This window comes from Malus sylvestris, chromosome 9, assembly GCF_916048215.2.
Source record: "Malus sylvestris chromosome 9, drMalSylv7.2, whole genome shotgun sequence".
NCBI lineage: Eukaryota > Viridiplantae > Streptophyta > Magnoliopsida > Rosales > Rosaceae > Malus > Malus sylvestris.
This window is the reverse complement of record NC_062268.1, coordinates 3553481-3568688: the sequence shown is the minus strand read 5'-3', so window position 1 is coordinate 3568688 and position 15208 is coordinate 3553481. Positions and strand designations below refer to the sequence as shown.

The following is a 15208-nucleotide window of genomic DNA, read 5'->3' as shown; positions in this document are numbered from 1 at the left end:
GGCACTCTCTATCTATCTTAGTGAAACCATTTTGGAAATACGTGGGAAAGAGTCACACTCTTTGTAAGTTTGGTCGTTCTTTTATCGGTGTGCTCAGACATGGTTTCAGTAATATTACCGATCGAATAAATATTTGCCACTAATTTAAAAAGTGAACCATGCAATTAGGGACGTAAACTGGTTCAAAACTGTTTAAATTCGCATTGGGTTCGGCTCGTCGAAGTTTGGTTTGTTAAGGAACCAAGCCAAGCTAGTTCGGCTTGTGAAAGAACCAAGCCAAGCTAGTTCGGCTCCATTAAAAAACAAATCAGGCTTTAGCATTAGTATGTTCAGCTCGTAAAGTTTATGAATCACTTTAAATTTTTAACAAGGCAGCTCGAGGTGGAGTGGAGAGCTTTGCTCGATCATTCAAGTTCCCAACTCTTGTATAGTCCAACCAACTCAACTAGAAACAAACAAATATCATCTAAGATTTGACTCTTGGAAATGATAATTTAATGAGATTTCTTTTTCGTATAACTAAGTAGAAATGAAGTTAGTTTGACTCTTGGAAATGATAATTTAATGAGATTTCTTCTTTTTCGTTGAATTAAGTAGAAATGAAGTTAGCTAACTAACTCAATTAGAAACAAACAAATAGCATCTAAGATTTGACTTTTGGAAATGGTAATTTAATGAGATTTTTTCTTTTTCATAGAATTAAGTAGAAATGAGATTTACAGTTGTCGTTAAAAAAAAAGTAAGATATTGTCTATTTATTCATTGTTTTCAATGCTAATCTACTTCAAAATATTTTTAAAGTAAGATATTATTATAAATTTAATGCTCTTATATGTATAAAATACAATAAAAATAATACTACGCCTATTATTTTTTTCGTACTCTATTTATACTATCTCCTCTAATACAATTTGGGAAACGAATTCTCTCCGAATCCCTTTCTCATAATCCATCAAATCAGAAAATCTGTGCTGTTGAAATTTGATCTAACGACTACGAACAGAGGGAAAATTTTTAGTTGTGATAGGAACACGGATAGTACACCACATGTTTTTATGCAAGTGGTGGAAAATTTTAATTTTTAAGTTATTAATCTTTTAACACACATAACTCATCATTTATATAGAGACACGTGGTGTAACACTTCGTGTGACGGGAACATTGAAAAATCTCTCAAAGCAGAAATCCACTTTAAAAGTTATAATAACTTTAAACGTTACATCAAATTTCAACCGAACAAATTTTTTGATTGGATGGATTTTAAGAAAGTGGATCCTTTCCTACAATTAGGACCGACCAACATATGCGTCCCATTCTTATTTGAGTGTATCTCCTGCCGACTAGATCCAATAATTCAGTGGGCCCACAAATATGGCACAAGGCCCACAGGCCGAACACGAACCGTCCGCGTGTCACTAACCAAGAAGGAAATACCTTGACGCGAAAATAAATATACATCCCCGAGATCTCGCTCCCTCGTCAATTTTAACAGTCGCGTTTCCAAGATCTAAACGATGCCGTACTACACGCACGCCGGGGATGAAGCCACTGACTTCGATGAGTTCGATCCGACGCCCTACGGCGGGGGATATGACATTTACCTGACCTTCGGCCGCCCTCTCGAGCCGTCCGACGAGACCTGCTACCCCAACTCATCGCCGTCTGATGATTTCGATTACGAGCGGCCCCAGTTCTCGTCGTACTCCGAGCCCTCCGCCTACGCCGACGAGGCTCTCGAAGACGAGTACACACACTACGCCCGACCCGCGCACCGACCCGGACCAGCTGTCGGGTTCAATCCTGGCGGGGGACATCCAGAGGGAGAGTACGAAGGCAGGCCCCAGCCGGCCTATGGGTTCCAGCCTGGTGGGGAGGAGAGACCCGAATTCGGATCCGAGAGGCCTGAATCGGGTTATGGTCGGAAGCCCGAGTATGGACAATCCGGTTCGGAATACGGGTCTGGGTATCAACGAAGGCCCGAAGCTGATGAGCCCAGCTCCGAATATACTGGGTACGGTCGGAAGCCAGAACACGAGGAGCCCGAATCGGAGTATGGATCTGGGCACGGGCGAAAGCCCGAGTATAAGGCACCCGAACCCGAGTATGGATCTGGGTACGGGAGACAGCCCGAGTACGAGGCACCCGAGTCCGAATATGGATCTGGGTACGGGCGAAAGCCCGAGTTTGAGGCACCGCCAGCTGAATTCGGATCTGGGTATGGTCGGAAGCCGAGCTACGGTGAGGAATCTGGTTATGGCGAAGAGCCACCGAGAAAGCCGAGCTATGGTGAGGAGGGTAGTTATGGCGAAGAGCCGCCGAGAAGGCCAAGCTATGGGCGGCCCAGCTATGAGACGCCAGAAAGCGAGGAGAGGCCGAGCTATGGGAGTTCTGAGTTTGAGAGGCCAGGTCACGGCGAAGAGCCGCCGAGGAGGACCGGCTATGGAGATGAACCGCCACCGCCTAGGAGGACCGGCTATGGAGATGAGCCGCCACCGCCTAGGAGGACCGGCTATGGAGATGAGCCGCCACCGCCGAGGAGGACTGGCTATGGAGATGAGCCGCCACCGCCGAGGAGGACCGGCTATGGAGATGAGCCACCACCGCCGAGGATGACCGGTTATGGAGATGAGCCACCACCGCCGAGGATGACCGGTTATGGAGATGAGCCGCCACCCCCGAGGCCTAGCTATGAGAAGCCCAGCTATGAGGGCCAGGAAAGTGGGGAGTATGAGAAACCCAATTATGGGAGGAGCGAGGAGCAGAAGTACGGTGAAGAAGGCTATGGTCGCAAGAAATATGTGAGAACCTCGCTTCGCTCTTTTAAATTTTATTTGTATGTTTAGATTCATGTTATTTATATTAATGATGGGCTAATCTCTTCATTTTTTAGTTACGTTTTTATGCATGTTATGGCTTCGTCACCCACCCCGATGATGGCCAACACGTCTTGGTTTCGGTGTTCATTTGACATCGCGGTCGGGGTGTGTCACTACATGCTCGAATCTAAGCAATGCATATAGGTCTTTGATGTTTCTGTTTCCTAATCAACTTCACCCTTCTGTAGTCTTTGGGTAAATTCTTTGCATCTCTGGTGAAGGTGGTCTGAAAGTGTGAAAATGTTCCTTTTATTTGCCCATCACTGCTGGCTGGCTTGTGTTATCTGCATCTGATGCTCTTATCTGAATATGGCAGGGAAATGACGACTCAGATGACGATGAGGAGAAAAAGCAGCGCCGCCACAAGCACCACCATCGCAAGAGCTATGACGATGAGTGATCATAATACTTACCGCCTTATTAACGGGAGATCCATGCCGTGCTTTAGCTACTAAATAAAAGGGTTTAGGCATGTTTTCCTTTGAATGGTATGGTGTTGTGTTACATGTTTGAGTGTGTGTTCTAAACGCTAAACGGAGGCTATCCGAATTCAAGCGTGTGGTCGTGTGTGCATCGTTGCTCCTAAATAAACTTACTTAAAACTGGATTGGATTGTGTTTAGTCCATTAATTCATGTGTGTTAAGCTTATCTATGAACCTTTTATTTGTCACATCCGGGGGGATCTCCCACCACATCCCAGGCTCGACTCCGTCGTAGTACGATATTCTCCGCTTTGGACCCTGACCACGCCCTCACATTTTTGTTTCTGGGACTCACACGAGAACTTCTTAGAGGGTCACCCCATTCTAGGAATGCTTTCGTCCAAACTCATCCAAACTCACTTAACTTCGAAGTTCTGATAGAATCCGAAACTAGTGAGTTCTCAAAAGACCTTGTGCTAGGAAAAAATGAGAATATATATATAGGGCTTAGAGGATCTACTACCTGGACGATGTGAGATCTTAAATTATTGCTACACAATAGGCTTGAAAATTGGATTTGGTTTCAATTTTTATAGAATCACACTCGTAGGTCGGAAAATTTGAGTTTGGTGAGTGATTACAATTCTTGAGTTTAATATGTATATGAATCAAACTCACCTAAACAATCGTGAACGATGTTACATTTTTAATAACGCTTGACGTTTTGTAAGCGATCCAAGCAAATAAGACCAAACTAAGCCGAAGACTCATGGATTACATTTCTACTCTTCTTCTAGCCACCTTTATGTTCCCACCCAGCTGCATCCGGGAGTCTTACTAGCACCGTTAACCTTCATGCTTTGCCTCGTTGCATTTGCTTCCATTGTCCTTCCGGCCGCGACATAAATATCACGAAGGAGAATGTAGTATCCCCCTTCATCTGGTTTCAACTCTAACAGCCTGTTCACCACCCTCTCCCCCATATCAGCATCCCCATAAGTTCTGCAAGCTGCAAGCAGTGTTCCCCAAACAACATCGTTGCCCGGAATTGGCATACTACTAATCAATCTGTATGCTTCCTCTAGTCGTCCTGCCTTCCCTAACATATCAACCACACAACCATAATGCTCAATTCGTGCCTCGATTCTATAGTCTGTTTGCATTCTCTCGAATAGTTTGAGCCCTTCATCTACCAATCCCTTGTGTGTATACGCAACTAAAAGGGCTAAAAAGGTGACACCATCCAGTGCAACACCAGCAGCAGTCATGCACTCAAACAAACCAAATGCATCATCGGCATTGCCATGGTTAGCGCATGCTGAAATCATCGAATTCCAAGTGACCAAGCTCTTCCGGCTCATCTTATTGAACAGTTGCCATGCTCGGTCCATGCATCCACACTTTGCGTACATGTCAATCAGCGCATTGCAAAGTGAAACCATCCACAAAAACCCGTTCTCATCAATATATCGATGGATGCATATCCCCGTTTCTATATCTGCGGAATCTGCACACGCTGAGATTACACTCACCATGGTGACTTCATCAGGCATCACTCCCTCACGATTCATCTCCCAAAACAAATCAAGCGCTTCCCTCGAATACTTTGCTTGGGAATACGCAGAAATCATAGCAGTCCAGGAAACCACATCCCTCTCAGGCATCTCATCAAACACCTGCCGTGCAAACTCCAATTCCCCAGCTCTCACATGCGCAATAACCAAACCCGACCACGAAACGACGTCAGGAGCCACCGCCTCATCGAAAACTCGCCTCGCCGCAACCGTTATCCCTCTCGCCCCATATATATGAATCAATGCGTTCTGTACAAACAAATGCGCGCAAAATCCAAACTTCAACGCAATCCCATGAATCTCATCGGACCCCACAATCGGAGCAGCATCAATTTTCATCCTTGACCGCGATTTCAGCAAAAACGTGAAGGTAAACTCATCTGGGTCGACGCAGTTAAGCCTCATCTGGTTGAAAAGACCCACCGATTCCGAAGGAGACGAGCTTTTAGAGTAGCCACGGATGAGGGTATTGTAGAAGAAAGTGTTTGGTCGGGGCATTTGGTCGAACAGGCGGTGGGCGTAGCTTAAGTCGCCGGCGGGTGAGATGGCGGCGAAACGGAACATCTTGGCGAGGACGATGGCGTGGTGGTGGAGGTCTGTGACGACTGCGCGGCCGTGGATTTGCTTGAGGTGTGTCATGGAGAGGCAGTTCTGGGCCATGTAGGCCAGGCTGAAGCTCAGGCTTGCTTGCCATTGTTGTTGCCCCGGCAGCGGCATGGGTTTGTTGGTCACTGATACATTGGTTCGGGTATTTACGGTATTTTAAAACTGTGTTAGTGAACTCGGGACCTTTGCTCCTACAAACAATGATTTTGATATTTTAATTGATACCGGAAGTTGTTATTGACGCTCGAAAAATATCATATTATAACTAAGAAATGAGCACTATTAGCACACATTGGTAAAAATTTTACTGATAATGTTTTAATGAGTAAAAAACGACATTTTTAAAGTGACAATAATATTTGCTGATAAAATGAGTTTGATTCTAATTTAATGACAGAGTAAGAGTGTCAATAACAGCTCCCGATAAAATGTGTTGGATTCTTATAAATTAGACTCAAACTCACACAGTGGGCTGGAAAATTTGAGTCGTATAGAGGTGAATTCAATTATGGAGTTTAATATATGAGTCTTGTGTTACAACAGGAAGTCATAAACAATGCCTATGGTATTCAAACTCAGACAACCTACTTCACGCGTACGAGAATCAAAGCCACATAAACAATTTTTTTGATACAACGATATATTTAATTGCCGAACGATGTTGATGAAGGGTCTCATATGTTAAGTATTGAAGGGGACTGCAAATGATGTTGATGAAGTCGATCAGTTTCCTTGCTCTGGAAAAAAGTAGAGAACCAGTTTCAACAAAACAAACCGAAACTCTGATGGGACTCCTTCCTAGAAGCTAACCTCTCAGTAGAACAAATCACTGTCCAACTTAGGATTTGGCCTCAAAATACAGGGAACAACAAATAGTGTTGAGTATATAACTGCAGAACAAAAAATTGAGAAGATAAGTACAAATCGGAACTAGAGGAGTTTCTTCCTCGCAAAGAACATCTTGAGGTGCCATAGTTGCAAACCAGCCACCGACAGGCATACAAAAAGAGAAAGACCGCTAAAAACCGCCATCTTGGAGTTAGTTGATCTGTTAAGTTGTTGCATTTCTTCCTCCCTGAAAAAAACGAGGACAGGAAAAAGAGAACAAGGGAAAACGGAAAAATGTAACATCAGGTATAACAGAAACATGCCGCCTCTTCTCAATCAAAGAAATCTCAGAATAAATGGGGTCTAATATTTCGATTCAAATGAGTTACTGGTGTAAAAGCATCTAAGAATGCAAGATGTTTGATAGCAAAAAGTTGCAGACAGTTCTCTACGAGTTTCCTGATAATAAGTGGCCGAAAGGAACAACCATCTGAGTCCTACGCAGGATTCAACGGTATCATTCTAAAGGGAGATGTTTTAACATGGGAAAGAGGAAGAAGAAGCAAAAGAATGGGGAGAGAAAATAAAGTGGAACGGGAAACCGTCCCTATTACTTTCATCTCTCATCTGGACTAGAGTGACAACGATAAGCAATATTGAAAGAATAAAGCAGCACATTCTCAAATTTTACAGAAAACCAATTTAACTGCAAGCATGCACATGGATTATAAGGTGACATCATATAAGTTAAACCCCAACACATGTGCTGGAAATAGCAACACAAGATATACTGATTACGTACCTTTCACGTAGATAAAACATCTCATCATGAATGGATGATACAGTATCATACAATTTTTTCAGCTCAAGTTCCATCGACTAGCACAACAACAACAACAACAACAACAACAAAGCCTTTTCCCACTAAGTGGGGTCGGCTATATGAATCCTAGAACGCCATTGCGCTCGGTTTTGTGTCATGTCCTCCGTTAGATCCAAGTACTCTAAGTCTTTTCTTAGAGTCTCTTCCAAAGTTGTCCTAGGTCTTCCTCTACCCCTTCGGCCCTGAACCTCTGTCCCGTAGTCACATCTTCGAACCGGAGCGTCAGTCGGCCTTCTTTGCACATGTTCAAAATCACCGGAGCCGATTTTCTCTCATATTTCCTACAATTTCGGCTACTCCTACTTTACCTCGGATATCCTCATTCCCAATCTTATCCTTTCTCGTGTGCCCACACATCCCACGAAGCATCCTCATCTCCGCTACACCCATTTTGTGTACGTGTTGATGCTTCACCACCCAACATTCTGTGCCATACAACATCGCTAGCCTTATTGCCGTCCTATAAAATTTTCCCTTGAGCTTCAGTGGCCTACGACGGTCACACAACACGCCGGATGCACTCTTTCCATCCAGCTCGTATTCTATGGTTGAGATCTCCATCTAATTCTCCGTTCTCTTGCAAGATAGATCCTAGGTAGCGAAAACGATCGCTTTTTGTGATCTTCGCTAGATTGCTCCGGTCATTAGTGTGGATAAGTATATAAATGGATAGAGATAGGAAAGCAAACACAAGATGTACGTGGTTCACCCAGATTGGCTACGTCCACGGAATAGAAGAGTTCTCATTAATTGTGAAGGGTTTACACAAGTACATAGGTTCAAGCTCTCATTTAGTGAGTACAAGTGAATGATTTAGTACAAATGACATTAGGAAATATTGTGGGAGAATGATCTCGTAATCACGAAACTTCTAAGTATCGGAGTGTGGTGTCGTCTTGACTTGCCTTATCTGTCTCATAGGTAGATGTGGCATCTTCTCTGGAAGTACTCTTCCTCCATCCAGGGGTGGTATCTTTAACTGGTGGAGATGCACAAGGTAATGTATCAATTTCACTTGAAGCTTACTTGTAGTTTCAGGCTTGGTCAAGCGCGATACAAACCATGTAGTAGGAGTCCCCCAAGTCGCCGAGCTAGGGGGTCTGCTGAAAGAGGTGACAGACAAGGTAAGCAATCAAAGCTCCGACTGATTGTTCACCTTCTCCCCATCTTGCAGCAGCATGAAGGATAAAGAGAAGAAAAATGAAAAGAGATGATATGAGATACTTTTGCTTTTGAAGAAGTAACTTTCCACAGGCTTATTCTTGAACTGAGCTGGAGGGTTTTCTGGTTTCCTCCAGAGTATAAGGCCGACTGAAGAATTTGAGGGTCAAAACAAGTCCATCAAATCTAGAGTACGTTCCACCCTGCTGATATGGGATACTTTTGCGTTTGACAGAGTAATGAATGTATCGGCACGTATGCTGTTACGCTTGTCTCCACATGCTTCCTTGTATCCTTCGCACTTGCCCTATCTGTTCCTCAAGCAGATGCGGAATCTTCCCTGGAAACATAAGATGTTGAAGATGAGTACTCGAGAGCAATGCCAGGTAAGTAATCAGGTAAGGGGTTCCAGGCAGTCAGTTCCTGGCTGGAAGCTTGATTCCAAGTGCTGACTGATTGCTCTCTTTCTCCTTGTCTTGCAGGTAAAAACAAGGCCACAAGAAAAGACAGGGAAAAAGCATGATATGGGATACTCTTGCTTTTAACCCTGATGATATGAGATATTCTTGCTCTAGTATAGCTTGTTTGCAGAGGTATTATCGGGGGGAAAGAAAGCTGAATATTTCGAAAGGCTTCGTTGGGAGTGCCCTCTCAGATATGATGAAGGGTTGAGCATTTTTGCAGGTCTGCCTGTCCGTTGGGGATGGAGGTCGACATATATAGGAGTCTCCCTAACAACAAGTAGTAATGCTATTCCTTTACCCTGCTTGGTCATAGCACGGTAGTGGGAGCTGCCAGTTTCACATGTTTTAACTCTGTCAGAGCACTTTGAAAAAGTGGTCTGTGGTATCTGGCTCTCGAGATTCGGAGAACGATGCATCTTCGATTTTTGAGAAAGCAATCATGCTGGGGGTATGACTCTCGAGATTCGGAGAGCAGTGTCTTTTCGATTTTTGAGGAAGTAATCATGTTGGGAGTCTGGCTCTCGAGATTCGGAGGGCGGTGCCTCTTCGATTTTGGAGCAAGCAATCTTGTTGGGAGTGTTGTCTCGAATGTGAGTAAAGGTTGGGCATGTTTGCTAGTCTACCTTGCCACGAAGCACAAAGGTTGACACACAGGGACTTTCCAATTATCCAGCAATGGTACTGTTCCTTTACCCTCTCTTCGATTTTGAGAAAGTAGTCATGTTGGGAGTCTGGCTCTCGAGATTCGGAGGACGGTGCCTCTTCGATTTTGGAGCAAGCAATCTTATTGGGAGTGTTTTCTCGAATGTGAGTAAAGGTTGGGCATGTTTGCTAGTCTACCTTGCCACGAAGCACAGAGGTTGACACACAGGGACTTTCCAATTATCCAGCAGTGGTACTGTTCCTTTACAGTTGTGGGTAATAATGTGGTAGCTAGACCTTCAAAATTTATGTGTCTAAACTTTTGTTAGTGCTGTTTCTTTGCTATTCTTTTACCTTTCTTGGTCAGAGCGATGTAGTGGGAGCTGCAAGCTTCACGTGCTCAACTTTGGCAGAGAACTTTGGCAAAGTTATTTGTGGTACCCATGAGCTATTGTTGCGTGTGGGAAGTGGGTGATTGAACAGTAAGATTCATGTGATTTCTACTTCACCAGAAGTCTTCGACAGAATGCCCATAATTTCTGCTAAGCTGAGTGTGCGTGTGACAGGTGCTGACAAGGCTAGAAAAGTAGGTGCCTCTTCGATTTCTGAGATCGGCCCTCGTGGTCTCTGAGCAGCCCAGCTCTTGAGAAAGCGAGCGCCTCTTCGATTGATTCGGAGAACGATGCCTCATCGATTTTTGAGAAAGCAATCATGCTGGGGGTCTGGCTCTCGAGATTCGGGGAGCAGTGTCTCTTCGATTTTTGAGAAAGTAATCATGTTGGGAGTCTGGCTCTCGAGATTCGGAGGGCGGTGCCTCTTCGATTTTGGAGCAAGCAATCTTGTTGGGAGTGTTTTCTCGAATGTGAGTAAAGGTTGGGCATGTTTGCTAGTCTACCTTGCCACGAAGCACAGAGGTTGACACACAGGGACTTTCCAATTATCCAGCAATGGTACTGTTCCTTTACCCTCTCTTCGATTTTTAAGAAAGTAGTCATGTTGGGAGTCTGGCTCTCGAGATTCGGAGGACGGTGCCTCTTCGATTTTGGAGCAAGCAATCTTATTGGGAGTGTTTTCTCGAATGTGAGTAAAGGTTGGGCATGTTTGCTAGTCTACCTTGCCACGAAGCACAGAGGTTGACACACAGGGACTTTCCAATTATCCAGCAGTGGTACTGTTCCTTTACCCTTGTGGGTAATAATATGGTAGCTAGACCTTCAAAATTTATGGGTCTAAACTTTGTTAGTGCTGTTTCTTTGCTATTCTTTTACCCTTCTTGGTCAGAGCGATGTAGTGGGAGCTGCAAGCTTCACGTGCTCAACTTTGGCAAAGTTATTTGTGGTACCCATGAGCTATTGTTGCGTGTGGGAAGTGGGTGATTGAACAGTAAGATTCATGTGTTTTCTACTTCCCCAAAAGTCTTTGACAGAATGCCCATAATTTCCGCAAAACTGAGTGTGCGTGTGACAGGTGCTGACAAGGCTGGAAAAGGCTGGAAAAGTAGGTGCCTCTTCGATTTCTGAGATCGGCCCTCGTGGTCTCTGAGGAGCCCAGCTTTTGAGAAAGCGAGCGCCTCTTCGATTTTTGAGATCGGCCTTCGTGGTCTTTGAGCAGCCCAACTTTTGAGAAAGCAAACGCCTCTTCGATTTCTGAGATCAACCCTCGTGATCTCTAAGCAGCCCAGCTTTTGAGAAAGCAAACGCCTCTTCGATTTCTGAGCAGGCGCCTCTTCGATTTCTGAAGCTTCGTCGAGTGCAGATTTTTATAGGGGCTGGCATTAAGTTCCAAAGCACACTTGAATCTCCACCAGTAGAAGCTTCATTCTTGCACTTCTAAGATCTTGATTTGTCCGACCTCTTCTCTCTTCAACACCTTTGAAAATGTCTGGCCCCTCCGACCGTCGTTTTGACTTGAACCTTGTTGAAGAGGCAGCCCCGCCTTCTCCAGACAACATATGGCGCCCATCCTTCGTCTCCCCTACTGGTCCTCTTACCGTTGGGGATTCCGTGATGAAGAATGATATGACCGCTGCGGTGGTGGCCAGGAACCTTCTCACTCCCAAAGATAACAGACTACTTTCCAAACGGTCTGATGAGTTAGCTGTTAAGGATTCGCTGGCTCTCAGTGTTCAGTGTGCAGGTTCTGTGTCTAATATGGCCCAACGCCTATTTGCTCGAACCCGCCAAGTTGAATCATTGGCGGCTGAAGTGATGAGTCTCAAACAGGAGATTAGAGGGCTCAAGCATGAGAATAAACAGTTGCACCGGCTCGCACATGACTATGCTACAAACATGAAGAGGAAGCTTGACCAGATGAAGGAAACTGATGGTCAGGTTTTACTTGATCATCAGAGATTTGTGGGTTTGTTCCAAAGGCATTTATTGCCTTCGTCTTCTGGGGCTGTACCGCGTAACGAAGCTCCAAATGATCAACCTCTGATGCCTCCTCCTTCTAGGGTTCTGTCCAGTACTGAGGCTCCAAATGATCCCCCTCCGGTGCCTTCTCTTTCTGGGGCTCTACCGACTGCTGAGACTTCTCCTAAGCAACCTTTGTGAAGGCTCCCTCTTGTATGCTTATTTTGACTCATGTATATGTACATATTTGTAGCTTATCGGGGATATCAATAAATAAGCTTTCCTTCATTTCAACGTATTGTGTTAAATACACCAAAGCCTTCTTCGCTAAGTTCTTTGAATTTTCTTTTGTTAAAGCTTGTATGTTGAAGCTTTCTGAGTGGAGCATGTAGGTTGGGGTAGTGTTCCCTTAATTTCCCGAGTGAGGAAAACTTCTCGGTTGGAGACTTGGAAAATCCAAGTCACTGAGTGGGATCGGCTATATGAATCTTAGAACGCCATTGTGCTCGATCCTGTGTCATGTCCTTCGTTAGATCCAAGTACTCTAAGTCTTTTCTTAGAGTCTCTTCCAAAGTTTTCCTAGGTCTTCCTCTACCCCTTCGGCCCTGAACCTCTGTCCCATAGTCGCATCTTCTAATCGGAACGTCAGTAGGCCTTCTTTGCACATGTCCAAACCACCGTAACCGATTTTCTCTCATCTTTCCTTCAATTTCGGCTACTCCTACTTTACCCCGGATATCCTCATTCCTAATCTTATCCTTTCTCGTGTGCCCACACATCCAACGAAGCATCCTCATCTCCGCTACACCCATTTTGTGTACGTGTTGATGTTTCACCGCCCAACATTCTGTGCCATACAGCATCGCCGGCCTTATTGCCGTCCTATAAAATTTTCCCTTGAGCTTCAGTGGCATACGGCGGTCACACAACACGCCGGATGCACTCTTCCACTTCATCCATCCAGCTTGTATGTATCAGCACAAGACATAAAACCGTACCTTTTGACCAGTACATTTGATGTTTCTACAACGTTAATATACTAATTAATGATGAACCAGATTAACAATATTAACATTGGCAGATTTCAATATCGAATCCTGTTCCTTCGAGGGTGCTAACTCTTTAAATAAGAGCCTTTCTAGCCCACAAGAGACATACCAACTATTATTACATTGAAAGAAGATGAAAAAAAAAAGACTCCAGTTTTGTTCTTTTTCCTTGGTACTTTTGTGAATCTAACGAGTTTTAGAAATCCTCTGTTCTTCATAGTATCGATCCATAATCCACAAATACTTGTGTTCCTAGTTTTTGGGTTCACTAGCATCACATTTCCTGATAAAATTCTGAAGAATGGAAGAACAAAGTTTACGCTTATGACAGAATTCACAAAAAGGGAATAAACACCAAAAACAAATATCGAAATGCAGGTATGTACATTGTGCAAGCAGAAGATTGCTTACTTCAATCTGCCCTTTCTTGGCAACATTGGACCAGTCCTTAGCAGCAACACCAGTTTTCCAGTCAAAATCAATCGTCACCGTGGTCGAGGGCTTATGATCCGACACCCAAAAGCAAGCTGAATAATCACCAGTCTCTGCAGCAGTGAACGCAAAATTTCCCGACTCCACATGATCCCCATAGTGATAGTTACTTCCATGAGGTGAGGTCACCTGTTACAAACCACAGCATCACCAGATCAAATCTCCAAACTGTTCCCAAAAATCCAACCTTACAAGGCAAATCATTATATACCCAATTTACAGAAATCAATGCTTTGCCTAAACATTAAACTTCACTCTGAAAGATTCAATCTTTTTGCCACATTTGACTCCGAAAGCAGATTCGAAACAGGATTGAACAAAAAACCCAATTGTAAAATTGGTAGTAAAGAAAACCCAGATCATATTTTCAGATATAGAAACAGACCCACATACAGAAATGGTGTGGGGATTACCCTGACAGTGAGCTTATGGGAATCAGGTACAGGAGATCCCTCATTGGGGTTGACGACGGCGTACTTGCCGACGGTCATGGCGCTGCTCTTTATGTCGTCGGAAATGCACTTGGTGGCGCCCGATTGGAGGTCGAACCGCATGGAATGCGCTACCGTCGACATTAACCCCAGAATCAGAATTATACCAAAATTGACTCGGGACATTTTGTGCGAGAAAGAGAAACCCCGGCCGTGGGTGGCGGCTCCGATGGCGGAATTTGGAAGTTGTTTTTTGGTCGGAGTTTTTGAGCTTCTCAACAAACGGTGGTGGAGATCTGTTTTGTTTGTCAACGTCTTGGTTTCTGGGAGTAAAGCCCTCTTTTGGTATTAATTTTTGGTGGAGCCAATGAGGTGCCGACATGTCAGCTCATTGCTGGTGCTTTAACTGGGTTCCAAAATTAAATGGTAATGCTAAGTGGAAGGACTAAATTTGTAGTGTCAAGACATACTCATAATCTCGATTTGAAAGGACTTACACGTCACCGGTATGAATTTACGTAAAAAATTTATAGATTACAAATTAACGAGGATTGCTGGCAGCGAGACTCAAACATTAGTGAGGTGACACACAATGCAGAGACTTTACTAACTTAGCCAAAGTATAATTCGTGCAAATGTCTAGCATTCAAACTCAAACTCTCATAATAAAATTAAAATATCGGGTTGTAATAAAAAACACCCTCAAAGATGTCGCTTCTTGTGGCCAAAGTATGATTGTTTGGGTTAGTTAGCCTACCGAATAAATTTCAAATTTGCATATTGATTTTAGAAGGATAAGATTGCATTTGTCGTTGGCAATATTAATGTGCATGTCCCAGCTGTAATTATAAGGAATATTTTTGCGAGAAATACCGAGGATATTATCTTAAAGCGAGACTTTTTGTTGATTCTGTCACTTTAACATTATATAGCAAATAGTATATGGAGAATCCCACTTTTGAGAGTTTCCTTAGTATTTCTCTATTTTTGCTCACTACCCTCAAGTGATGTTATGCTCACTATTTTATTTATATCATTTCGATGAGTTTAAATTTTGAGATGTATGTAGTGAATAGACGTAAATCTTAAAATTTAAACTAATCAAATACTAAGAAATAAAATGGTGAGCATGACCACCACTTGAGAGTTATGAGCAAAAATGTACCCTGTAATTAGATATTTGAAACACATTTTGGTGCAAAACGTGTACAACTCTTGGCCTACCAAATCACATTATTGAAATTTAAATACCAAATCACATTAAGCCCGCGCCCCCTCCCTTAATATAGATAATATCGTTTATTAAAAAAAAAAATACCATCACATTATTTAAATCCTAACGGTTTATAAGGATAATGCTACAGAGACCAAAATTTTAAACTAAATTTTGTAAACCAAATGATGTTTTGATGATTGAGTTGTTACTTA

General features: G+C 43.5%; 3 protein-coding genes across 3 annotated transcripts; 1 reads left to right on the top strand and 2 right to left on the bottom strand.

Annotated features, from left to right (window-relative positions):
• The first annotated feature begins 1457 nt into the window (after positions 1-1457).
• Positions 1458-3506, top strand: LOC126583744 (uncharacterized protein At5g39570-like). Its single transcript, XM_050248256.1, has 2 exons — positions 1458-2798; positions 3193-3506. Exons 1-2 carry the CDS (start codon positions 1515-1517, stop codon positions 3274-3276), a joined length of 1368 nt encoding a protein of 455 aa, XP_050104213.1. The 5' UTR covers positions 1458-1514; the 3' UTR covers positions 3277-3506.
• A 357-nt stretch (positions 3507-3863) lies between these two features.
• LOC126583743 (pentatricopeptide repeat-containing protein At2g20540-like) lies at positions 3864-5735 on the bottom strand. The gene has a single exon (XM_050248255.1). It carries the CDS (start codon positions 5588-5590, stop codon positions 4103-4105), a length of 1488 nt encoding a protein of 495 aa, XP_050104212.1. The 5' UTR covers positions 5591-5735; the 3' UTR covers positions 3864-4102.
• Positions 5736-5976: 241 nt separating this feature from the next.
• Positions 5977-14208, bottom strand: LOC126583750 (transmembrane emp24 domain-containing protein p24delta7-like). Its single transcript, XM_050248264.1, has 4 exons — positions 13763-14208; positions 13269-13478; positions 7110-7186; positions 5977-6554 (listed from the first exon to the last, which is right to left on the bottom strand). Exons 1-4 carry the CDS (start codon positions 13964-13966, stop codon positions 6410-6412), a joined length of 636 nt encoding a protein of 211 aa, XP_050104221.1. The 5' UTR covers positions 13967-14208; the 3' UTR covers positions 5977-6409.
• Positions 14209-15208: the final 1000 nt, after the last annotated feature.